Below are 27,446 nucleotides of genomic sequence, written 5' to 3'. Positions count from 1 at the left end.
TATAAAACTACATATTTTTTACTGAGCTCAAATAATCTGATGCCATATACAAGTTACATATGTGAGTTTTGCACCGTACAGAATGTGAACATTTACTGCCAACAATTTACCTATGTGAACCTTCTCACTTAGGGTGTATTTGTTTTGGAGGAGAGAAATAATATACAAGAGAAATTTTGTATTTTATTTTGAGACTCACACCTCTTCCATTCTATTTTAATTAAAAAAAATTCTTCTATTTTTCTCCTCTGAACCAAATACACCCTTAGAGGCTCTTGAGAGAAGCCAAGTTTACTTTTATGCGTAGCATATATACAAACAGAACAATCAATGACAGAAGGAAATTTCAGAACATGCTTCCACTCCCTGAAAAATCTTAACAAGCCTTCTTCTGCTTGTACCTTTTGGCAGCAACTATGTACAAAGACATATTTAAGAAGCTAAGTCCAGCTAAAAGCAAGAAAAAGTAATCGAGATGACCTTTGTTCAAGTTATCTGGAATCCAACCAGGCTTTCCATCTAGTGTGGTGAAGTAAGTTACCATAGTAAGAATGAAAGAGCTCAAGTAATTTCCCAATGAAAAATTCAGAAGTGTCAGTGCAGTACCTAAAGTCTTCATACCATATGGAGATTGGTCATATAAGAACTCAAGCTGCCCCACAAATGTGAATACTTCTGCTGCCCCTAAAAAGAAATACTGAGGGATTTGCCAAAGTACACTAAGGGGCACATCAACAGGTTTATCAACAAGGTCAAGCTCTCTTGCAAGCTGCAGACGCATAATCTCAACAACAGCAGCTGCTAACATGCACAGGACTGAAATGAAAAGGCCAATTCCCATTCTTTGCAGCATTGAGAGGCCCCTTTCTTTGCCTGTGAACTTCCTTAAGATTGGAACAATTATCCTGTCATAGAGAGGGACCCACAAAACCACACTTATGACATCAAAAATTGAGAGGGAAGCTGGGGGTAGTTTGAAGGAACCAATACATGTGTTCATCATTGTTCCTTGCTCCACAAACAACGTTGACATCTGGGCATAAACCGCAGCAAAAATGATCCCAGTAGCCCAAATTGGAAACATGTGAATCAAACTTTTCAATTCTTCCACCTGTGTCACGGTGCAAAGTCTCCATGGATTAGAATAGTCACCACTTTTGCTCTCATAATCGGACACTATAGCTGCTCTATCAAGACACCTTCGTTAAAGCAAAAAAAAATAAAAGGAGTTTAAGAAAGCATTTTTAAGCAAGTGTGGTTATTTGAAAGAAAAATAAAAGAAAATATTAAAACTGCATCAAACTTTAGCACAAGACTTCTCAATGCAACTAAGACAGGCTAAAAGAAAAATGTTTACATGAAATATATCCTACAAAAGTTTTAAAGACCACATTATTCGTACAATAGAGGAAAGGAGAAACAAAGAAAACAATGAATTTGCCATTAGCATACTGGAAGGATAAACCTTGAGAAAAAGTCTGTAATAATTCTCATCCACAGAAGAAAAAAATTCAGTACAGCTAGTTCAGCACTTCATTATATACTTGAAATAAGCAAATAAATCTTGTACAATCATTTCACACGTTTTAGAATAGGAGACAATTATGTGCAGATTTGAGTCATGAAAAAAAAATATTAATTTTACTCATATCATATGCTAGTCTAATAATGACTAATTGGACAACAATAAATACGTGATACACAACCAGTGATCTGGTGTTAGCATTAAAATATCTACTTTGACATCAAATACTTACAGAGTAACATAAACTTATAGCAAAGTGAAATGAAAAGCAGAAATATATTTTCCCCATGCACATGGATCTGAAGCAGTAAAAAAAGGAATCTTTAAAAGACTAATTTAGTGACAAATTAATCTTTTAATCTTTTAAAGATTAATTTGGTGACAAAATCTTTGGAGGACAATAGGGGGACAACAAGAACATGAGAGACTAATTTGGCAACTGATTCTTGAAAGACTAATTTTATGATGCATGTAACTTAGGAAAAGAACACATTGAAGACTTTCTCTTAATTTTGATGGCATATTAAACCATTTTCCCTCTTTCAGTTTTAAGGCCTCATTTGGCTTCCTGTTTTTTTTTGGTGAATTTTGGATTCCTGTTTATGATAAAAAAATTAAAGAATAGCACACGTTCATTGATGGTTAAATAAAATTGAATACACATACTGAAAGAAATTGCATCAGAATTATAGAAAAAAAGGCTCTATTAACAAAAAAATAGTAGAAATGATTCGTAGTACTTTCAAGAGGCCTGGACTCTCCCACAACAATCTGAATTCCCTCATAAATCACAAGATAAAATCTCCGAGTCAACCCCTGTTATGTATAGGCAACTCCTAACTAACTAATGGATAACTAACCTATCATAGCTAATAGCAAATGCTACATAACACATACATACATACTAAATCGCTAAACATTTTTCATTGACCTTCAGTATACCACTTTAAATAAACATTAGAAATAACATAGTATGATAGTAATATATTATATAGATGATAAATCTTGGCCCATACAGTATCCAACATGGACTCTAATTCTGCATAATTACCTTTATTCACCTGAATAAGTAAATAAAACTCCTAAAAATAATTCATATAAAAAGACAGTAAAATCATCACAATCCAAAAAAATATTATAAATTTATAATTGCTCCCCAGTACTGCAGCATTAATGTCATACAAAAATTGATGAAAAGAGTGAATTGGATAATGTTCTGCAATTGGTTATGTGTTCCAATCATCAGATAAGTCAGAATAATTGGTTATTCCATCCTCAGTCCTTACTAGGCGTGCCAAGGAAGGCCTAAGTCTAGCTAATTTGTAAGTGACCAGTTAGACCCTAACACTTACAACTTCTGTAACATTAGGGAAGGTCTCACACATTTTCCCCATAAACAACTAATTCCTAATTTGATATTAGACAAATTGCACTTCAACAAGAATATTAGAAAGTCACCATGTATAACAAGATAATCCTAATCCTTGCCTATATTGTGACAATGAAAGAAGCTCATAATACTACTAGGGAAAAATGTCAAAGTAAAGACAGTTTAATTACCTTAGATTATCACTATGCACCAGTTTGCAACTCCCTTTAATTGTTGATTTCTTGTCTGGCATCTCATACAGGAGACTACTATCCTCAGGGACAACCAGATTCCACTTCCGGACAGATGCAAACAAAACCTGGGCCATTCTTGTATAAGAACTTCCCCCAGGTTTCTGAAACCTGTATAGATGTGTGCCTATAAAGAAGCTTATAGTAGATAATCCCATAAACAAAGCAGGAATGCCAAATCCAAGACCCCATCCAGCATTGTCTTGAATCCACACAATTAAGCTGCATGACACAATGGCACCTAGGTAGATAGAAAAGTAATACCAATTGAAAAATGACGCTTTCTTAACCCTTTCGTTGGGATCAGTGTCATCAAATTGATCTGCCCCAAAAGATGGCACACATGCTTTCACACCACCAGTCCCAAGCGCAATCAGGTACAGACCAAAGTATAACACAGCATATTGTGCTGGAGTAGCTGAAGGACATACAGAACCCAAACATTCAGCAGGCTTCAATGCTGGTAAAGATGCAGAAAGTGTCAAAGTACACATCCCCTGCATGTAGTAGCCCTATTACTCATTACAGCATGAAAAGACAATTAAACTGCAAAGCATGTATGTAATTAAGTATGAGTTCAATTTGATAGACTGTCACTGTTACAATGTTAAGTTAACCAATTACAAATCACTTTCGGCATCTTATGACCGAGGCATGCATGATAATTCATGATTGGATGATAGTGTCAGTACATTGTAATTAAATTCATTAATTAAATGATATGACTGATCCAAAACAGAATCAAGAGTGCTCATATTATTTATCTTTTCTTATAATGTGGGTTGGAGCCTACTCAACCTCAATAAGGTAATAAGATGAGGGATGTCTCTTATTTATATATTCTTTTTTTCCCTTATTTCTAATAGACGTGAGACTTGTATTTTTTCCAATACACCCCTCACGCCCAACACTATTGGGCTTGGTGCATGAATGACATGGTGATTGATCTGTTTACTGAATTTAGGATATGCTCTAATACCATCCTATAATGTGGGTTTGGACCTAACTCAACCCCAAAAGCTAGATCATAGGATGAGAGTTGCCTCTTACTTATAAATTCCTTCTTGGTCTTATCTCTAGCCAATGTAAGACTTGGATTTTTTCCAGTATCTTTCAAAACCGCCATACTACTGAACATTTAAGAGAGAGAGATGTGTGTGAAAAAACATTTGACAAGTAAAAGAAGGTTATCTAAGTTTATCAGTTATTACAATTAAATAAACCGCAGAGAAAACAGCAATTGTCCAGTATCGACCCCAGTAACCATCTGCTAGAACAGCTCCAATGATAGGAGTGAGATAACAAGTGCCTTGCCAGATGCTGATGTTTCTTGCAGCAGAAACGTTTCCTTCATGGAATTTGGTGGTAAGATAGGTAACAAGATTTGTTGTAATTCCGAAGAAGGCCAAACGTTCACAACACTCATTGCCTGAGATTTATAAACATAAAAATGATAGAGTTTAATTTCTATGAGTATGCCGTATCAATCTAAATATTTTTACAAACAACAAATCAGAAATAGGTATGACTTTTTAGCTAGTTATTGTTAAAGTCAATAAACTTATCATACATCATAATTTTTTATTGAATGATAGTATAAAAACCCTTTCCACACGTATATTCTATTTACTCAAAATGATATAAACAAAAATGATTATTTAATAAGAACATGAGAGAAATGTAAAATCATACCTAGGATAAAAGGACAAGCCCTCCAATTGCCGGTACCCTTCTTAAGAGCAGGCTCTCTTCTAAAGTTAACTGAGCCATCTCCTGTGAATTGCTCACTCCCTTCATCATCCTTCACAGTAAAATAAACAATCATACATAATGATATCTCATAGCAAACTATCTGTTTATTAGTATGTGTTATGCCGTGGCTTGTATAATTGTATTGTACTGTATACAAGTAAATAAGTAGCATGACAATGGCAAGCAAACCCGAGAGCTTCCTTTTTTTGTCCTTTGAAAGCTTATTTTATGCGGTATTGGAGAGGCTTACGGTTGTTAAGGATGTGTATCTTATTTTGTGAGGCTTGCAGGTAGTACAGAATAAGATTCATTTCTTTCTTATTGGCCAAACTCATGAATTATTTGATGGCCCTTAATCTTTTCGGGGATGTGCGCAGTATAAGACTATGTGTTACTGTGTATTTTCTCTTTTAGCACTTCTTGTGCTTTTAATGAATTTTGTTGCAGATAAACAAAAAAGTAAATAGCATGACATGAAGATAGAAAATTCCAGGTAAGTGTGTAAGTGGAGAAAGAAAGGAGTGAAGGAGAACCTGAAGGAGACCCTCTTCCAGAAGCGGTGTATCATCATCAATGGAACCCATGTCTTACTCTTTGGTGAGAAGCCTCTTTCCCTCTCTCTTTCTCCTTCTAAACTGAGCAAAACTCAATTTTTATGGAGGGTAAATGATAAAGGATATTAACTAAAATATTCTCTCTCTCCACGTATATATAGAGATTTTTAATTCACCGCAAAGATTTGCATAAATTACATATTTCTTTTTTTAATATGATTTATTCTACACTTAAAAATTAATCAGATTTATTGGAACCTAAACTACTTAATTAAACAACATAATTCGTTAGTGTCAATCTTAAAAAAAAAATAGGATGTAAGAAAAAGTGCTGCTCGCATTTCTCGTTAATGACCTAGTACTATATTTAGCATATTCGCACAAGAAGCATTAAAATATGAAACTCCACCGTCTGTTCGATGTGTACCAGAATTAAGAGTGGAAACTCATTTCAATGATGCAGTCTTTTGTTTTTTTATTTCTCATTGAAAGTCTTACACGTGGCTCATTCTGGATGGTCGCATTTGATTAGTTGGATATTCAATCACTATCTGCACATTTTAGCATCGCTGTCGAATGTGAAACAACGCACATTCAAAGATAAAATACTCATTATCTCACACCCACTGCCTGTTGCTCTTGTATTTTTCAGTGTTAATTTTTCTTTTCTAGTTTAATGTTTTTTTCATCAGAAAAAAAAAATTTTCATTAATTTGAAATTCGATTGAAAGATAAAAAAAAATTGATTAAAAATTATTTTTGTCAAAGATTAAATTTAAATATTATATAAAAGATTCAATCTTAACTTCAATATATTAATTACTTATTTTTTATATTTTTTTGGTTTAATGTATATATTAATTACTTATTTTTTATATTTCTTTTGGTTTCATGTGAATTAATTAGTACTTTGTATACAAATATTTATCATTTTAAAAATTATAAAACATTATTTTTTCAATAATATCCTTATTATTGACATCTCACTTAAATAAACTCACAATTATATTCTAAGTTCTAACTCTTTTAATAAGAAATATTTTTTTTTATAAAGAAGACTATTTTATCATAATAATTTATTTGATTAATAATATACTTGAAAAGCATATATTGTCTTAAAAAATAAATAATGAGATACCAGAAGTAATTAGATGAGTTTAATTTCTATGTAAATTTTTTTAAATGTCAACCAATTAAAAATTATGATAGCTAATTAGATATGACTTTTACAAGAATAGTTATCGTAAAAGATAGCATAATTATCATACATAGCAAATTGCTATTGAATTTGAATGACAATTCAAAGCCTTTTCACATAACTATTATTGCAATGAACTGAAACCTTAATGTGCAATTGTCGCCAATATCCAGAAACATGGCGAATTTATTCTGCTCACTATTAGCATTCATATGTAATTCATTAACAATCAACCTTTGTCAAATCACCAGTGTAGTGTCTATGTTTGAGTATTTCCGTGTTAATAAGCGAATGCTACTTTTATCCCGTAGTGCATTCTCCTAGCTATTTGCTTCTCGTTAATCAAACACTACAATCTGAAACGACGGTGCACATAAAAGGAGTATCAACCTTTTCTACATCAATAGTTACACATGTAAATGTTGCAAGCAATCTTAACTGCCCATATTTAGCCTAAATGGTAGCAAGCAATCTTATCAATTTTAGGCTTCGTGGGAGAGGGCAGAGACAAGGCTGTTTTGAACCGGCATAAATAACAGATTTTCCTTTGTAAATAAAAAGCGTACATAATTGCAGAGCATCTTTATTCCACATGCAGAACAATCGCCACATTGACAGGGAAATGGCAGAACATCCTTCCAGTCCAAAGAAATGCCTGGAAAATCTTAAGCAGACTTCTTTTCCTTGTATCTTTTGGCAGCAACTATGTACACAAACATATTTAAGAAGCTAAGTCCAGCTAAAAGCCAGAAGAAGTAATCAAGATGACCCTTGTTCAAGTTATCTGGAATCCATCCAGGATTTCCACCTTGTGTAGTGAAGTAAGTCATTACAGTGAGAATGAAAGAGCTCAAGTAATTCCCAAGTGAAGTAGTCAAAAGTGCCAAAGCACTACATAAACTCCGCATGGCATCTGGAGATTGGTCATAGAAGAACTCCAGCTGCCCGATGAATGTGAATACTTCTGCTGCCCCCAATAAGAAATACTGAGGAATTTGCCAAAATATATTAAGTGGTACAGGAACAGGTTCATCAACAAGGCCATGCTCTTTCGCAAGCTGCAGACGCACAATCTCCACTATAGCAGCTGCTGACATGCACAGGACTGAAATAAAAAGGCCAATTCCCATTCTTTGCAACTCTGAAAAGCCCCTTTCATTGCCTGTAAATTTCCTTGCAATGGGAACAATAATCCTGTCATAGACAGGGACCCAGACAATAACACTTATCACATCAAAACTTGAGAGGGAAGCAGGAGGAATCTTGAAGGAACCAACATTTGTGTTCATCATCGTTCCTTGTTCCACAAACAGTGTTGACATCTGTGCATAAACAGCAGCAAAAACGATCACAGTAGCCCAAACTGGAAACATGCGAATCAAGATTTTCAACTCCTCTACTTGTGTCACCGTGCAAAGTCTCCACTTGTTAGAATAATCACCACTTTTGCTCTCAGCAGCGGATGCTACAGCTGCTCTATCAAGACACCTTCATTAAAACAAAAGAAAATGATAAACATTGTAAGTTCATTCTTTGATATCGATTGAAACAAGCAAATAAATCTTCTAAATTCGTTTCTTACAATTCAGAATAGGGGACAATTATGTGCAAAGTTGAGCCATGAATGAAAAAGCTAAAATGTTGACAATAAATGTCTAGTCATGAATAGTAAGGCAACAAAATGAAGATATAATAATTAGATAGGCAACCGGTGATCTTTTTTTATAAAAATATATGCTTCCATATCAAACACATATACTGCAACATAAGTTTACTGGCAAAGTGAAATAAAAAGGAATTTTTTTACTTATATATTCATAGATCTCAAAACCACAGCAATTAAATATAACAGTACATTTACTCAGCATTAATAATTTTATGGTATACTGAGCAATTTTTACTCCTCTTTGTTTTAAGGCCTCATTTGGCACTCGGGATAGGATAAGAATCACTGGATAAGGAAGGAATAGGATAAAAACTATCCACCTAATAAGCAATTAAAGTATCATGTTTTTGTTGATTGCTAAATAAAATTGAATTAGAAATGTTTTCAGATACCCTTGGGTATCAAGGTGCTACCCAATTTAATGTAAACTAATTTATTTTCTTTTCTATTATAATACACAAAAAATTTCACAAATATGGGGAAACACACCTGACAATAAACTTCAACCCTAGAACCAGAGAGATGTGGGGAAGGGAATTTTAGATATGAATTAAGAAAAAAAATAAAGGAAAGAATAATATTTTTCTCCTGGGATCAAAAGAAATCACCATTATGAGACTGTTTACTAATGACATACTCCGCACAGTTGGGTCTTGCTAGTATTCACTAGATAATTTAAAGATGATAGTTTTAGTTAGTCTAAAACTTGCACCTATAAAATTTGGAAAATATGCAAATCCATTGAAATTTGGATAAGATTAAGAATAAATCCATCAGAGGCACAGAAGGTGTCATAGAAGTTAGAAATTGTCTGATCTCTATAAAAAGTATTCCAACTTTGATGATAGTGACAACTGTGGTCTCTAAAGAGGGAATGGCAACTTATGGGTAACAAAATAAGGCAACAGTCCTAGAGCGGAAGAAGAGGTGTAACAAGGGTTATAGTAGGGGTATCATATGGAAATCACCTGATGAAAGTACATGACCAGATAGTATTCTTCTCTGTTAAGCACTCCAAGCACCAAGATTAGTTATCCTAATCCTATTAGGCCTTATCTTGTGTGATAAACAAAGCATAAGCACTAAAGGTAACTGGCTAGTCAGACCCTAACATGAGGAACCTCGATTATAAACAAATCACTTTAACAAGAATATAAGAGATAAGTTAACATGCATAATAATATATTCCTTTTCCTGTATTGTAAGTTTGTGACCATGAAACCTAATAACACTCAAACAGTAAACAAAATAATTACTTTAGTTCATCACTATGCTCTAGTTTCCGACTTCCTTCAATTGCAGAGCTCTTATCTGGCGTCTCATATAGGAGACTACTATCCTCAGGGACAACCAGATTTCGCTTCCGGACAGATGCTACCACAACCTGGCACATTCTTGTAATAGGGCTTCCCCCTGGTTTTTGAAACCTGTAAAGGGGTGTGCCTAAAAAGAAGCTTCCGATAGCTAATGCCATAAATAAAGCAGGAATGCCAAATCCAAGACCCCAGCCAGCATTTTCTTGAATCCAAACAATAAAAGTGCTGGAAACAAGGGCTCCTATGTTGATAGAAAAGTAAAACCAGTTGAAAAAGGATCCCTTCTTAATCCTTTCCCCGGGATCAGTATCATCAAACTGATCTGCCCCAAAAGATGACACACATGGTTTTATACCACCAGTCCCAAGAGCAATCAGGTAGAGACCAAAGAAGAACACAGCATATTGTGCAGGAGTAGCTGGAGGACATGCAGGACCCAAACACTCTGCAGGCTTCAAGGCAGGAACTGATGCAGAAAGAGTCAATGTACCCATTCCCTGAATGAAACGGCCAGTTTACATTTTAAAACAAGTATAGAATACTGGACAGCAAAGCATATAGAAGCAAAAGATGTACAGAAAACAAAATGATGACAAAGAATACCAACATGCTGATACAAACACCAAGGGTTCCTGAAAAATGTGATGATGCATTTACAAATTATATTCAGTGCTCAAGAGAAATCTGTAAAAGTTCCTTACTTCCACACTAAGAAACTTGGATATCAAGTAGAAGAAGTGCAATGGAAGAAAGAAGTTTGAATCACAGTACACTCAAAACTAGTCTTCTGAATCTCCCTTTGACAAATTTTTTGACAGCATAATATTTGCTGTTCTTCCATATCCTTAACCATTTTCTCATTGTTTTTTGACACAAAATGTATAAAATAATTCGTATTCCACAAACAAACAAGAACAAGAAATAACATCCTATCACCATTACAAATTGCATTATGCAAAATACTGTATTTCCTTGACTGATCCCAAAAATCTTTGCATAGGTAAATCCTTGGCATTTTGCAAGCATATATTTTGCTTCATGTCCAAGAAATTATGTAGGACATTTCCAGCAGTATATCAAAAGAGGGAATGTGTGTGGAAAATTATTTGATTAGGAAAAAAAAACTATCATTGTTAGTAATAATTACAATGAAATAAATGGTGGAGAAAATGGCAATTGTCCAGTATCGTCCCCAATAAGCATCTGCCAAAACAGCTCCAATGAGAGGTGCAAGATAGCAAGTGCCTTGCCAGGTGGTGACATTTCTAGCAGCAGAGACATTTCCTTCGTGCAGCTTCTGGGTAAGATAGGTAACAAGATTTGTCGCAATGCCATAGTACGCCAAACGTTCGCAGCACTCGTTGCCTGTGTGATTCACATCACATAAAAATGCAATCAACAAAAAAGAATTACTATTTTTTAAGCACAAGAGCAATGAAAAAAACTTACCTAAGATAAATGGGCAAGCTTTCCAGTTGCCAGTATTCCGCTTAAGAACAGGCCTCCCTTTAAAGTCAACCGATCCATCTCCTGTGTATTGTTTGCTCTCATCATCCTTCAGTATAAAACACCCAATTGTTCATCCATCATACATAGAGCAAAATATCTTTTTTTTTTTTTTTTTGCAAAAGTTCAAACAGGGGAAGGGACATGAAAGACACCGAGTATTTCGTTGTCACACAATTTAAATCTTAAAGATCAACATTTTATGTTTAACTAATTACCAGTTTGCTGCATTTTTATCCATAAGGAATCAAAGCCAGTGTGTTTACAATAACTCACGCAACTATTCAACCAACTGAGCTAGGCCCCTTGACCCACTTTGCTGCATTAACTTGCTTGTATTCCACATTACCAAACATTTTTAAGAAATAAATGATTCATGTTTAACAATATTAATCACAACAAAATTAAAGAAGCTACACGAAATCAACTTACAGAAAGCAAAAATTAGAGAAAGGGGAAGAGTGCTGTGTTGACCTGAAGAAGAGCCTCTTCTGCGAGCGACAATTGATTTTCTGGGGAACCCATAACTCTCTCTCCTTCCTTCCTTCCTATGGTAGTACGAAGAGAAGAGAATAGAGCGAGGAATATTGGGAATTTAAAGGATAATTAATTACAGAGAAAAAATATATCCTCGGAATGCTCAAAAAACACCGCAATTGTTTCGTGTTGTTTGCAAGTTGCAAATCAATGGATAGAGACGCAAGTTGCTGGCTGAAGAAAAAAAAAGGAGAGTGAAAGGTTGAGCAACTCGAGAGAGGAAGCAACCCAGTCCTTATTAAATTAAAATAAATATCTTCAGTTTTATTTTATCTTTTCCCGTAACATAGCGTCACTTAGCATTTAGCAACAACAAACTCTCGAAGCGATTTGTCGTCTAATGCAATTAAACCATTTTTCATCTTAGCAGCTCAACATTTCCTAAAGATTCCAACAAGTTTGTTTATTCGAAAGGATAAATAGGATCTAGTATCTCAAGTAAGGATATTGGTTAAATAATTAAAAGATGCTTTGTTACTAATTATAAATAAATTATCGTCGATATTTTGATTGTGATTTTATTCAAAAAAACTGACGTGTGAGCCATGTTATCATGAAGTAAAATAATCATAAACATCATCCATTTTATAATTATAAACGTGTGACCCATTTTAATGCATAGCTTCTTTTTTTTTTCAGAGGTACAGTTAATCACTTTGAGAGCTGAAACCAATTCATTTACTGAATACAACTGATTAATATATTGAAGTAATACCTAAGTTAGATTATTGATGGAAATAATTGGTCAAATTTTATTTATCTCTCCATCAAACTTAAATGAATTAGAATTACTTTCCCATAATAAATCAATCGGAGGTAAAGAAAAAAAAAACTCAAGCCTCAAAAATAACGAATCTAGCGTCTTAAATAAGGTGGGGTGAATCGTTATCCATTATTTGGAATTATTAGATGGCAATCAATGAACCCATCCGCAATATAGACTCTATTCAGACTTTGGAATAATCAATCAACTAAATTATGAAATTTTTGGTACATAAACTTTTTTTATAGTTTTGGAATAGTCTTTTCGAAATTAGATTTGCATGTTTACAAAAAAAAAAAAAATTATTCTGATAGTATAGAAAAGAAGAATCTATCAAAATAGTCTTTTAAGAATTATATTAACATAATTCTAGAAAAGCTATTTTAAAAAGACTATTCTAAAAGCATTAAAAAAATAGTGTTTTTTGCAGAATAACCTGTTTGGAATTATGCTAGCATAATTCTCGATAGGCTATTATAGAAATATGTTAGCATGCTCTAGGAAGGCTATTCCAAAATTATAAAAACAAGTGTCTTTTAGAATAGTTTTTTCAGAATAGGGTCACATTCCCTACCTTCTTTGTCATCCTGATTTCATCGTGCCTTCTTCCCTGCATCATGGTCATCAACGGTGGTGTTGGCTGCTAGAGTTTGTGTGTAGCCGTAGTGTTGGGTGGTTGGGTGGAGGGGTAATTTGGTCTGCTTGGGTCTTTTTGGAGGTGCAGAAAGTAAAATTCCAGATTGTTGGAGGTTGTACATGGGTCCAGCCCAATCCTAGCTACTTGGGCCATATTACACTCGGGTAATGGACTAATGATACTCTGCCAGAGAAATGGGCTTTTGGAACATTCCACTTCTTCAATTTCAGCCCTACTTTGGAAACAAGTGTGATACCATGTGTGTAGGTGCTCAGAGCTGATTCTACTTTGTATTCCTAATATTGAAAATTTTTCAAGTAACAAGGCCCACTGATTTACAGATAAATTAGTGGCTTTGGTCAGGAGAAGTTTCGGGGGAAATTAATGGAGGAGGTAACTTGAAGGTTAATTGTTTGTGTGTATACAATAATAGTAACAAGATTGAATTTAAAATCTTGTAAGAAAATGATATTTTTTTCTTTTTCCACTTACCACTTATAATTGTCATGTAAAAAATAAATTATCCAAAATAATTATATTTTTGGACTCAAATTCAACAACGTTGGTCAAGAGCAAAATTAATTTTATATACATTATTTTAAATAAATAACACTATTTTTTATTATTTTTTCTATATATAAAAAAAAGTTGAATTTTTTTCCTAAAACAAGCGAACTGGTGTCTCAGCCCTTGCCTGTCTCGTGAGTCAAATGCTTACGTTACGTTTACACTTTCCAAAACTTTGTTCATCCTTAAAAGAAAAACGTTTTTTAGAGTTAAAGCGAAGAATATTTCCATTCAAGTTGTGTCGTTGTGCCAGACAAAATACGTAATTTCATCTTCCACTGCAACGTTTTCACTCGGATATATAGTATTAATTAATCATATTCAGTGAATTATTCTTGCTCATATTAATTAATGAAGCCAAATGAGTCAAAATGCAAGGTTGAAGCGTGTGGACGTTGATTGTTTCACCTTATTCAATTCTGCTGAACTTTTCATTGTGAAAGGCTACCATATTCTGGCTGGCTTGAATGGCCATTTGGTCAATGGCTCGCGGAGAAATGTACATATATTTTTGTTTATTTACACGCTACATAACTATTCTTGCAGTTGAAACTCAAAGGAGACCAAATGGATCATTTGAATTCAATAGATATAACATCCTTAAGGTCAAAATTATTTTTATGCATTGGGACACAACACATTATAACACAAATTTCAATATAAAAATTATGATTAAATTTAGTTTAATTAAATATTTTTGTCACGTTAAAAAAAATTGATTAAATTTTAGGTCATACAGTACCTTTTTGGTTAAGAATTAGAGATTAATTTATCGGAATACTAAGATTTATTTGTGTTCTATTTACTTATGAAAAGATAAATAGAGTAAATAAAATAAATAATAATAATTTTAAAAAAATTAAATGTTGAATTTTTTTATTGAAAAAAAATAAATGAGAAATATATTAAAAATAGAAAAAGAGAATTCAGTATAATTTTAAAAACTTAAAAAAAAATGAAATGCTAACATGTTGATTCAACCAGAACACAAACATAAAGGCATTCCTTTGACACGTTACTGACCTGATGGACCATTTAGGAAAGACAATTTTTTTTGTTGTGGGACCCATCTCCCCATCTCCCCATCCAAGTTAATTCTCTTAAATCACCCCAATCAAATTGCTGGAAAAAACTTTCTTTTCATCCATCATCTCCAAATCATGTCCACCAAACATAGCCACATGGGATTGATGTTCCATATGATTAATTCATATATAACTTTCAAACAAATATCATTATTAACGAGAATTAAACTTTTTAACTACATACTTAAGTCATCTTTAATGTTATCACTTACAAGACTTATTTGTTAACAACATTGTTTAACAAAATTTATCCCTCATAAATTTTGTTAAACAACAATACTTAACCTAAAGTAACTCATAATTTTTGTTAAACAACAATACTTAACCTAAAGTAATTCTTACAAGTGATGATATTGTAAATATTATGCATAAAATTATTTATCACCCATATAAAATTAATATATACAATCTAATAAGGATGTTTAGTATCAAATTTACCTAGACTTAGTCCATAAACATGAAGAGAAAAAAAATCAGTCCGCAAGAGTTAGTTATCTAGTCATTAGTCATTTTTTTTACATGTTATGATCTTGTTTAGCCTTGAAATCTTGATCAACTTTATTATTATAGGAACAAATTTAGAGGGGGAGGAGTAGGGACTCAAGCCCCCCTTTCTCTAAAAATTTTTCATGTATATGCATATATATTTTTAAGATAATCAATATACAATTATATATAATTAATTTTGTATGCTGTTATTATAATAATAATTAATATTAATTAATACAAAATAATGTCAAATTAGTTGTGCTTGTTGTTTTGGTGTAATGATTAAAGTGATAATTATTGTAAAATTAGTTATATATTTATAGTTATTATGATAATAATTAAGGTTATTATCATTTAATATAAAAATTAGTTTCAATGTGTAAAAATAGTAATTTTTTTAAATTATTATTTATTAAATTAAAAAGTAAACATTTAAACAATTACAAAGAAGAAAATTAAAATCCATCTCCCTTTATAATAGAATACTAATCAGATTTTAGAATTGGGACGAGAGTTGACGAAATTAAGAAATTAGGCATTCTATATTTGAATAGTCTTTTTTTAATTTTTTTATTGTTTAAAATAATTTTTTAATTTTAAGTAATTAAATTTTAATATATAAACTATATGATAATTAAAATTTATAATACAAAAACATCTTTGAATATATAAATTATATTTTTGAATGGTTAATTAAGCTTTTAATCCCTCAACTTTTATAGATTTCAATTTTTAGTCCTCAAAATTTTTTATATAATTTTAGTTCTTCATTAATTTTCTGTTAGCAATTTTAGTCCTTCTAAAAAAATTTCTCTATTTTTAGTCTTTTATTTTTTTATTGCTCAAAATTAATTTTTGTTGTGTCAATTTTTAGTTCTTTATTTATTTTATATTTTGGACTACTCCTAGACAATAAAAAATAGGACTAAAAATGAGAAAAAAAATTAGAAGGACTAAAATGATGACAAAAAATTAACGAAAGGCTAAAAATTGCCAGAAATATTTTGAGAGACCAAAATAATATAAAAAAAGTTGAGGAACTAAAAAATTAATTAATCATTTTTGAATTTACAACAAATATTTTAAATTGTCTGAATATCATTTTTGGTCTTTTATTTTTTTCTTCTTTTCAATTTGATTTTTCATTTTTAAAAAAATTCATTTAAATCCTTCCTATTTTTAAAACTGTTCATTTCAATCCCTACTGTCACAGTGTTAACGGAAAATGTTAAAATGGAGTATTCTTCTCCAAATTCAGAAATTAGGGTGTTTTGTTTTGTTGGTTCTACACCAAATTAACAAATTAAGGTTCCACAATTGGCTTCCATTCTCCATCTAAGGGTCATGGATTCAGGTGTGTCGGAGGACAAAGGACAAGTGTATGATGAAGTATAAATTATTAACATACCAATAAAGAAAAAAGAAATTACTTACACAGGTATACATATATAAAAATTTTCCATACTTCATATATGAAATTAAATTAAAACAACTAAGAGTGGATAAAATTATCACACGTGTTATGTTTTTTTAATCAGAGAGAAGCATCACCAAAGAATTTTACTTAAGTTTCTTTTTTTTGTTGTTGTTACATTTGATTAAGATAGTCATGTCTTGCAATCCCGCGGCGAGTTGAGAAAATCTAATCATGTTGAAATTATTATCTGAAATTTTTAACGAATATTGATCCCTACTTCTCTAAGTTCAATGCTTGACCTTGATGTAGAGGTTGCTGTCTAACTTAATTTGACTTTTCCAAAGACTTGTTTTTCCTTTGTTGTCGTGTTGCTTCTCATACATTTTTCCTTTTTTTCACGGCAGAAACGAAATCAAGTCATGGTTTGTGTTTTTGAACGAGGGACATCATAATTCATTCATAAAGATAAAGGTGAAAAATTACTACAAACCCATGTTTTAAACAGAAGCATTATAATAACAAAACAAAAAAAGGTATCATCGTAACCTTAATTTATATTTATTTTTATCATAATTGAATTTGATATTTCGATTATCTTGTAAATCGTAATACGGCAATAGAATTCATTGTATTTTGATGATTTTATTGTATACACCTATGGATAAAGATAATACAATGAGAGAATGGAAGAGGGTCTCTCGATCGGATTGCACGTTTTGAAACAAAACCATGAGCTAGGAACACTCCACTTTCTTCATTTGACCGAAATATAACAAATCCTCTTGCCAAAACTGAAGCTGCACATGTAAATTAATGGGAAAACTCTTTTAAAGTGAGAAAGTATATTTAGAGTGTTATATTTAATTATTTATTATTGGATTATATTATAATATCTCTAAACTTATCCTACTTTGATTAAAATAATAAATAAACACATTTTCACGAGTCCACTTTAAGCAAACTTTATTTTATTTTTATTCAGTGGAAATAAAGCCTTATTTAATTTAAACCTTATTTAGTGTGTAAACTATCTTTTGTTTTGGTTTGGAAATTAGGAGTTACCTCCCTCCCACTTTTTGATTGGTCAATTTGTAACCTTCCCTTGAAACGAGACACTGAGACAGCACTCACTGCTGGCGGATTAATCCATGGGCATCTATGGTTTCTGTTTTTGCCTTTTCCCCTAGTAAACATTGAGAGTTTTTTGAATGATTTTTTAAGGGATTTTTTTTATTGGAGTAAATATATATGACAGATATTCTTAAAAATAAGATTTAATTTTTTTGTAAGAAAATATTTTTTAATAATAAAAATTATATCTATCTCACACATAATAATATTATAATTAAATTATAATTAGGTGAAAATAAAAAAATAAAAAGGATGAACTTTTTTGAAATTTTTTAGAATTTTTTATCATCAAAATAAAATTATGTATAAATTTCTTAGAATAACATATGGATAGGAATTATAAAAATAAAAAACTTTCATTCAACATGCTATAAGATATATGTTTACATCATTTAGAATCAATTTAAGTAAATCTTTTAGAGAGCATTTATAAGATAATTAAATTAAATTAAATTATTTTTTTATAAATTGAAATGAACTTTTATATCTTAACTAATAAAATAAATAAATAAATAAATAAATAAATAATAAAATTATTTTAAAAAATTAAAATATATAAACTAATTTTTCATTCTATTTATTTAACACAAATACTTGTTATATAATTTACACAAAACAACTACTACACAAATGCTTCAGATCCGTTTACAATTCTTACAGCTAATTAATAACTCGTGTGGGTTCCATTTGAGGATTTCAAACAACATGCACGCGTCAACACGTACGGTCTTCCATAAGAATACAAAGAATAAGTAACTAATTAAAATATGATTTTATGACTTTGTTTTTAATATAATTAATTATATCTGGTTAAATAAAATGTTTGAAAATATAAGAACGCGCAAAAAATAACTTCATCATGTTGTCTCATTTTCTAGAAAATTAAAATAATACTAGTAAGAAAAAGGCGAAAGTTATGAACGCAAATTCAAAGTCGATATGCTGTATTGTAATAAATTAATGCAGAGAAAATTCTGGAGCCAAGAACGAGTCTTCTTCTATTTTTCCGACCATCACCACGTATAAATACCACTACTTGCCTCTTCATCCAACATCCAAACAAACCTCAAAACAAACATCATTAATTCTTTCTTTGCTGTCTTTAAGGTCAACAACAGATTATAACACATACCTCACAATGGTTTTTCCAAAACCCTCTTCTGAGTCTGACCTCTTTCTTTATTCCAACTTTGCTTCTCGCTATGCCAGGGACTCTCTTCCCAGGTTTATATCTTTTGCTTTTCATTCTTCCATTTTACCATGTCGCATTGGTTTTTCCTTTTATTATGTTCATTCAATATCATTTAACTTTGGCTTCAATATATATATATATATATTTTTGGTGAATACTTTGACTTGAATATATGCTCTTTCAATTCATTTGATTTTCTTTCTGGGGATCAAGGTAATAAATGAAGTGTTGTTTTGGTGACGCAGGTTCAGCATGCCAGAAAACTCCATGCCAAAGGAGGCTGCGTACCAGAACATACACGATGAGTTGCAGCTTGATGCAATTCCAAAGCTGAACTTGGCTTCCTTTGTGACCACTTCCATGGAAGAAGAGTGCAACAAGCTCATCATGGAATCCATCAACAAGAACTATGTTGACATGGACGAGTATCCTGCCACCACCGACCTTCACGTACTTTCTCATCTTCTTCTCAGAGCTATATATACAACAACAATAAATTAATTATAAATCTTTATATTTTGGAATATGAAACATTTCTTATGTTTTTTGTGTACTTTTTGAAACCAGAATCGGTGTGTGAACATGATTGCACGTATGTTCCATGCTGAAATTGGAGAAAATGAGAATGCAATTGGAGCAGGAACCGTGGGATCATCAGAGGCCATAATGTTGGCAGGGCTTGCATTCAAGAAGAAGTGGCAGAACAAGCGCAAGGCAGAGGGCAAGCCTTATGATAAGCCCAATTTGGTGACCGGTTCCAATGTGCAAGTATGTTGGGAGAAATTTGCAAGGTATTTTGAGGTGGAGTTAAGGGAAGTTGAGGTGAGAGAAGGCTACTATGTGATGGACCCTGTCAAAGCTGTTGAACTGGTTGATGAAAACACTATTTGTGTTGCTGCAATCTTAGGGTCAACTTACAATGGAGAGTTCGAAGATGTCAAGCTCTTGAATGACCAGCTGCTTGAAAAAAACAAGCAAACTGGGTAAGTAATTAATGTTCCACTAATTACCTCTCTTCACCAATTCAAATATTTCTACATGTTCCTTTGTCATTTACTAATTTGCTTAACTTGTCATATTATATAGATGGGATACACCTATTCATGTGGATGCTGCTAGTGGTGGCTTTATTGCTCCTTTCCTTTACCCAGAGCTAGAATGGGATTTTAGACTCCCATTGGTGAAGAGCATAAATGTAAGTGGCCACAAGTATGGGCTTGTTTATGCTGGCATTGGTTGGGTTATATGGAGAACCAAGGATGACTTGCCAGAAGACCTTGTCTTCCATATTAACTACCTTGGAGCTGACCAACCCACCTTCACCCTCAACTTCTCTAAAGGTGATTCATTCGTTACAATGTGTATTTCTTGATCCTTGATTAAATACCTTATCCTATAAGCCTAACTATATATAAGTTGGATTTTTCAGGTTCTAGTCAGATCATTGCTCAATACTATCAGCTAATTCGCCTTGGCCATGAGGTGAGCTCCTAGTTAAATAATAACATTTCTTATTGGATTTACACCCCCTTCCCCTTCCCCTCATTGTGATTTATATTCATAAAAATAATAACGCATCTTCAATCACAACTACGTACGTATCTAATAAAAATTTCCACATTTAACCATAAAATATAGCCAGCCATCACTATGATCCAAGTGAAATATCAAAATTGGAAGGAATATATGCTCAACCGTTTTTTCTAAGAAACAATTATTGAACTCGAATATACACTTACCCAATTAATTATTGAACTTACTAGGGATACAGGAGCATAATGGAGAACTGCAGAGACAATGCAATGGTGCTGAAGGAAAGTTTGGAGAAGAGTGGGCACTTTAACATACTCTCAAAAGACAATGGTGTTCCTGTGGTGGCATTTTCTCTCAAAGACAGAAGCCGGTACGATGAGTTCAAGATATCGGAGATGTTGCGCCGCCATGGTTGGATCGTGCCGGCATATCCAATGCCACCTGCTGCTCAACACATCAATGTGCTCCGTGTGGTCGTCAGGGCTGAGTTTTCACGCACCCTTGCTGAACGCCTTGTGTTTGACATATACAATGTGCTGCATGAACTTGAAAAACTACACCCCCCAAAAGTGACCAAAAACACAAAGGAAGAGAACAAGGCCATGGTTGAAAATGGGGTGAAGAACACTGCATTGGATGCACACAGGGAAATCATTGCTCAAGAATCCAACAAGCGTCAGAAAATTATGGCTGCCTAGCTCTCTATGCCAATTAAATAAGGAGCCAGAGCCTTCACCATATTTGTTCTAACTCCATTTAAAATCCACCCTTAACTATATTTACTTTATTCTTTTCCGAAAATTTTGGGCATATCATTTAGCTAGCTTACTCCATTATTAGTTTGTTTTCCTATAATCTGATGTCAATTGAGACATGTAATTCAACATTGATGTATTGTTTTTAATTGTTCCACCACATTGATTTTTTAGTGAAAGTTCAGTTGTTACGATTAAGTGCATTTATATATGTGTTACTCTTGGTATTACTCTCACTCATTTATATTTAATTTAAAAAATAATAAATAATATTTGAAAAAGAATTTACATTATGAAGCATGACAATTAAGAATGGAAATGAGCTCACTTTGACTCAATCTATTTAAGGCTCGATTTGGCTTGACTTGTTTACTGTAAAGGTCTAGCTCAAAGTTTTTAAAATGTTTTTTTTAGATAAAAAGGTCAAATCCAAACTATAAATAAAAACTTGTTAAACTTGACAAGTCGGTCGTAATAATAATAATAATAATTAAATAAAAACTTTTAAAACAATGATTATCTATACGATGATTATCTGCACTTTAATTTATTGGTTTAAGGGTGTATATCTTGAATTATATTTTATTTGCTAGCTTTATATCAACTAACAGATTAACGATGATTATCTATATCATTTTTATGGCATTATGAATGACACGATGAAGTAATATAAAGTGCTTATAAAATTCACTTACATGTGGACAATTTTCAAGAAGAAAGAGACTTAAGCTAAAAGAATAATGTAACCAGATTAATACTTCCAAAGAAAAGAATATTTTGTAAAGACATTTTTAGACAATTTAAATATTTTTGTTTGTCTATATTAGTATAAATCATCTCTAATCCATACATTTTTTAATATTATGCTCTCTTTTTCTCATTTTCTTTTGATATACTATGTTTTAACGACTTGAATTCAATATGATTTTGTTTATCAATTATTGTTGGATTTGTATATTACTTATACAAAATTTTATAAATTTCTTTTTTTTAGTTAGTAATTCACTAGGTTTCAAAATAATTAATTCATCAAAGAAGTCTTTAAGCAAGCTTTTAGATAAGCTCGTAGGTCAAGCTAGGCTTTTATGTAAGCCGAGTCAAACCTTTTAAAAAAAAGTCTATGACAGGTAATAAGTCAAATTCAAGCCTTACATATTCAACTCAAGCCGAGCTCAAGCCTAACAAAGTTCAGCTCGACTCGGCTCTACTCATTTCCACCCCTAATGACAATACAAATCAACAAAGGAAAGAGAAAAAACTTACATGCACAGTACTATTCTATCACAAAGAAAAGGTGAGAGAAAAACAAAAGAAAACAAGGAAAAAAAATAAAAAGATCTATAAAACACGAAAAAACCAACAAGTCATTGGTTCATGTAAAATTGAACTTCACCTTTTTAAGAAAAGTCTTAGATTCAAACATTGTAAATAAAATAAATATAATTAAAAAAAAAACTTACTAAAAGTAATCAATCAGATTTTATGATAAAAATTAATTAGTCATTGATAAAATGATAAATATATACTTTACACTAATAATAGTTTAAAAAACATCACACGCCATGGATGAAGATAAATAAAAAACAATAAAAGAAAAAAAGTCAATGAGAGAGAATATGCATTAAATCAATAAAAACAGAAAAAAAAAATAAGAATGTTAACAATGTCATTTAACAAAATAAATAAAACAAAAAGGAAAGAGAAAACATATATAAGGTGAATTACTTAACAATGGTACAAATAGCATAAAATCAATAGAGAAAAAGAAATAAAAGCCAACCAAGTGTGAGATATTTTAAAAAGATTAAATGTGTTTTTGTTACTTAACTTTTTGTAAATTTTATTTTCGTTCTCTAAATAAATTTTTCTAGGGAAAAATATATTTTACATGTCTATATAAAATTTGAAAAATATTAATTTCATCCTCATAAATAAAACATATTTTTGTTGAATCTTAATGGTAACTTTCTTTGACCTTTTCATGACGTGACTACCAAATTTGATTATTTCTTCTCTATCTTTTAAAGCATGCAGAGAAGATGACCAAAACTCACTTTTGTTTCATCTTCTTTCATAATCTCATCAGAAAATAAGAGAAAATTGATCAATAAGTGACAAAAAATTATAATTTTAGGAGGATTTTAGCTACGAGAAATTGTTTGATTCATTTTGAAGAATTTTAACCACTACAAATTGTTTGTAATCAAATTATAGGGATAAGTTTATTAATCATGTCAAATTACTATCTATTGGAATCACCACTAAAGACCAGTAAAAATATGTTTTATTTTTATAAGAATTAAATTAATAATTTTTTTTATAAAAGTAAAATTAATATTTTAAAATTTTACGGGGACTCCAAAGATATTTTACCTTTTTTTATGTTTTTAATTTTTATATTTTTATTTTGTTAAGTATATGAATTTTTTATGCTGATGGTGTAAAAAGTTCTCTGAGAATATTTTGAAGACAATTAGAAAGTCCATCCACCTATGTATTCCTTTAATATTTTCGTATGAGAGAAAAATATTTTATCGAGACTTGAGAGCTAGAGAATATTTCATGTGTTAATATTATAAAGAATTTTTTAAATTGTTATTTAATTACAAATCAAGATGATAATTAAATTTATTAAATTTTATAATAACTTTATATCTACTAAGATTTGTGATTTGGTTGTGTGTAAGTGAATAAAAATTAAACTAAAAGAAAATTGTTTTTTCAGTGAAAAAAAAGAGTAATTTTAGTCAAGTTAAGTTGCGCAAGACAAAATACGTAGTTGTAGTTCCATCTTCCACTGAAACGCTGCCACTTTTGTATGTTAAATTGATCACCGTATTTCATGTTCATATTAATGAGCCGAAACAAGTCAAAATCTAAGGTTGAGGCGTGTGAACGTTGATCATTTCACCATATTTTGCAGAAATTTTCTTTGTTAAGGGGCTAGCTACCTTAAAGACAAGATATATTTTTGTTTTGTTTATAATCTACACGCTGATATATATATAAATAAATAAATTTGTTTACCTACACGCTACAATACTATCTTGCAGTTAATTGTGGCACCTTTCCTTATAATAAGGGTCAGAATTATTTTTATGCATTAATTGTGGCACACTCAATACCAATTTCGATATAATATTTATGATTAAATTTATTTTAATTGAATATTTTAATCGTTTTTAATAGTTTAAAATTAATTTTTTTTATCAGAATTTAAAACAAAAAAACTAAGAGTCCATTTGGTTTAGGGAAAAAAATCAATTTTATACACTATAATATATGGTATATGCTATAAAATGTCAAGTTTAATTTATGCATATTAACAAGTTATAATCAATGTTGTGAAAATTAACTTTGCTAAAATATGAAAAGGATTCTAAAGTTGTTAAACTAGAGAATATATAATCTAATAACGCGGCTCCATACCCAATTTATTGATTTAGTCCATGCAAAAATAAAAATAAAAATCAGGGGAGTTAGTTAGTAATACTTTAGTTTGCTAATAACAGCTAGAATACTTAAAAATTGTTACTATCACAAATTCAAATTCAAACTTAGCCGATAATTCGGAGCGGTGTAGGAAATCAAAACAGTAGATAAATACCAAAGTCTAACAATTTATTCCCATTACAAAATAAATAAAGAAATAAAAAGTAAAACAACTAATAAAGTAAACAACAAAAAAATACATAAGCAAGATGATAACTATTCAAATTTGGACAACTTAATATAAAAAAAAATTGGGCATTTTAAACATATCTTTAGTTCTTAATGTTAATCCTTATAATTTATAAAATTTGTATAATTTTAGTCCTTCACAAGAAGACTAAAATCATATCATTTTTTATTAAATATAAAAATATTTTTTTAATAAGAACTAAAATGAAAGGGAAAAAATCATATTTTCAAGGACAACAGCATATTAATTTTAAAAGGAAAATTACTTACACATATACATTTATAAAAATTTCCATATTTCATATATGAAATTAAATTTAAACAACAGAGAGGAGAATGAAATTATTACACATAAGTATTTTGGTTACATTTGATGACGCTTGCTAATATGGAAAAGCCAAATTATTCAATCCTTGCTTTTCGTTTTTATAAGCTTATATCCAATGGCCAAAAAAGCTTTCGCATAATGCAAGACCTATTTAACTGACGCACAGTAAAAGCAGTTACATTTGATATATATTTGATGAAGAAATTTTATGTCTGATCGACCACCTATCCAAAATTCTTAAGGAATCTTGATTCTTACTTGTCTAAGATCATTGTTTGACCTTTGTGCAGGCTATCTTTCTGATTTTTCCAAAGACTTTTTTTCCCCTGATTGCTTTTCTTGTTCTTCTCATACACTTTTGTTCCTTAATTTTTATATGGCAGAAACGAAACCAAGATATATTTCGTACATAGTTTTGAACGTGGGACACCATAAAAAAATTAAAACATTGTGTGAACAAAAGCAAAAAAAGCAAAACCCACATTCGTCTCCCTAAGATAAATTAAAATTGATATTTTAAAAATAGAAGTATCATCATTACCTTAATTTTAAAATGTTTTTTTATTTATCATAATAGAATTTGATAATGTAAATTAACAACAAAGTTATACGTTTGCAACAATCCACCTTCTTTACTTAACCAATAATATGTGCATGTTTAATCTCAGGTTGGAAACTTTTTTACTGAATTTTATCTTTAATTTAATTTTATAATAAAAATATTAAAATATATATCATGTCACTTCAAAATTAATTTTATAAAATTAATTTTATCAACACTAATCCAAACACACACAATAAATATATCATTTTTATATTGCCAAAACTTAAGTTACACATATAAATTTAATTCAAAATTAATTATACTAACCCAGTCATCCAAACACACATTAAATATATCATTCTTATATTGCCAAAACTTAAGCTGCAAACGAGAAAAACTCTTTTTAAGTGATAAAGTATTTGAAGTGCTATGTTTATTATTGGATGAAATTGAAATATCTATTAATTAATCCTAATTTGGTTAAAAATGACCACATTTTCACGTGTCCACTTTAAGCAAACCTTATTTGGTGTAAACGATTAACGAGCTTTTGTTTTGGTTTGGAATTGGGAATCACCTCACACGTTCCCTTTTTGTTTTGTCAATTAGTAACCTTTACCTGCCCTTGAAATGAGTCACTTACTGCTGGCGGATTCCATGGGCCTCTGTTGTTTCTGTTTCTGTTTTTCCCTTTCCATAGGTTATGTTGATATTTAATAACTAAGAATCAACTTAAGTAAATTTTTCGCTAAGTATTTATGAGAAAATTAAATAAAATATTTTTTTTTCTCAAACTAAAATCAACTTATATATCTCAATTCATGAAAAAAAGTAAATGATTTTTTAAGAAAACAAAACACATAAATTAATTTTACTTGATTTTCTTAATTTATTCTATTTTCTTTTCATATAAATACTTGTTGAATAATTCATGCAGACTTTTAATTAAACTAATTAATGCACTAGTTAGGTACAAAGTTTGCAAAATGAATCGGGCTAATTGGACTAATCCAAACCTGATAAAATGTAGGATTTAGAGCTTAAATTCTTTAGCTCAGATTAAATATAGATCTTTTAGTCTGATCCAATCATATGATTTAATGTGGGTTAAATCCACAAAATCTATTAAAAGTTAATAAATGAGAATCAAAACCTAATTTGCTTTACTTGTCAATTGTCATATTATATAGATGGGATACGCCTATTCATGTGGATGCTGCTAGTGGTGGCTTTATTGCTCCTTTCCTTTACCCAGAGCTAGAATGGGATTTCAGACTCCCATGGGTGAAGAGCATAAATGTAAGTGGCCACAAGTATGGGCTTGTTTATGCTGGCATTGGTCGGGTTATATGGAGAACCAAGGATGACTTGACAGAAGACCTTGTCTTCCATATTAACTACCTTGGAGCTGACCAAACCACCTTCACCCTCAACTTCTCTAAAGATGATTTGATTATAATCTATGTATTTTTCTTTATCCTTGATTACCTACCTACTTATACCATATATCTCCCTTATGTTTTAATCCTAAAAAATTGATTTGCAACTTGCAGGTTCTAGTCAGATCATTGCTCAATCAGCTAATTCGACTTGGCCAAGAGAAGTGAGCTTCTAGTTAAATAATAACAATTTTAGTTTATTAGTTGAATT

General features: G+C 31.1%; 3 protein-coding genes across 7 annotated transcripts; 1 reads left to right on the top strand and 2 right to left on the bottom strand.

Moving 5' to 3' along the window:
- LOC100804008 (protein NRT1/ PTR FAMILY 8.3) lies at nt 1-5,847 on the bottom strand. Of its 5 annotated transcripts, none has more exons than XM_041015473.1 (6): nt 5,431-5,847; nt 4,838-4,946; nt 4,357-4,574; nt 3,086-3,657; nt 607-1,199; nt 1-519 (listed from the first exon to the last, which is right to left on the bottom strand). In XM_041015473.1, exons 1-6 carry the CDS (start codon nt 5,479-5,481, stop codon nt 377-379), a joined length of 1,686 nt encoding a protein of 561 aa, XP_040871407.1. In that variant the 5' UTR covers nt 5,482-5,847; the 3' UTR covers nt 1-376. The 5 variants fall into 5 exon arrangements, with proteins under 5 accessions (XP_040871407.1, XP_040871408.1, XP_040871409.1 ...); XM_041015474.1 differs by having other exon boundaries at nt 1-1,199; nt 3,086-3,256; nt 3,410-3,657; nt 5,431-5,846; XM_041015475.1 differs by having other exon boundaries at nt 1-1,199; nt 3,086-3,256; nt 3,410-3,642; nt 5,431-5,839.
- Nucleotides 5,848-7,017: 1,170 nt separating this feature from the next.
- LOC100812743 (protein NRT1/ PTR FAMILY 8.3) lies at nt 7,018-12,045 on the bottom strand. Its single transcript, XM_003524789.5, has 5 exons — nt 11,612-12,045; nt 11,081-11,186; nt 10,779-10,996; nt 9,572-10,128; nt 7,018-8,137 (listed from the first exon to the last, which is right to left on the bottom strand). The coding sequence occupies exons 1-5, from the start codon at nt 11,660-11,662 to the stop codon at nt 7,315-7,317; spliced, it is 1,755 nt and encodes a 584-aa protein (XP_003524837.1). The 5' UTR covers nt 11,663-12,045; the 3' UTR covers nt 7,018-7,314.
- Nucleotides 12,046-18,816: 6,771 nt separating this feature from the next.
- On the top strand, nt 18,817-21,446 carry LOC100812201 (glutamate decarboxylase 1-like). The gene is given in 6 exon segments (NM_001254232.2): nt 18,817-18,987; nt 19,201-19,405; nt 19,523-19,938; nt 20,042-20,295; nt 20,385-20,437; nt 20,719-21,446. Coding segments are annotated over 6 exon segments (1,482 nt in total). The 5' UTR covers nt 18,817-18,901; the 3' UTR covers nt 21,187-21,446.
- Nucleotides 21,447-27,446: the final 6,000 nt, after the last annotated feature.

Source organism: Glycine max, chromosome 5 (genome assembly GCF_000004515.6).
Source record: "Glycine max cultivar Williams 82 chromosome 5, Glycine_max_v4.0, whole genome shotgun sequence".
Taxonomy (NCBI): Eukaryota; Viridiplantae; Streptophyta; class Magnoliopsida; order Fabales; family Fabaceae; genus Glycine; species Glycine max.
Note: the sequence above shows the minus strand (reverse complement) of the source record. Positions and strands in the feature narration are given on the sequence as shown.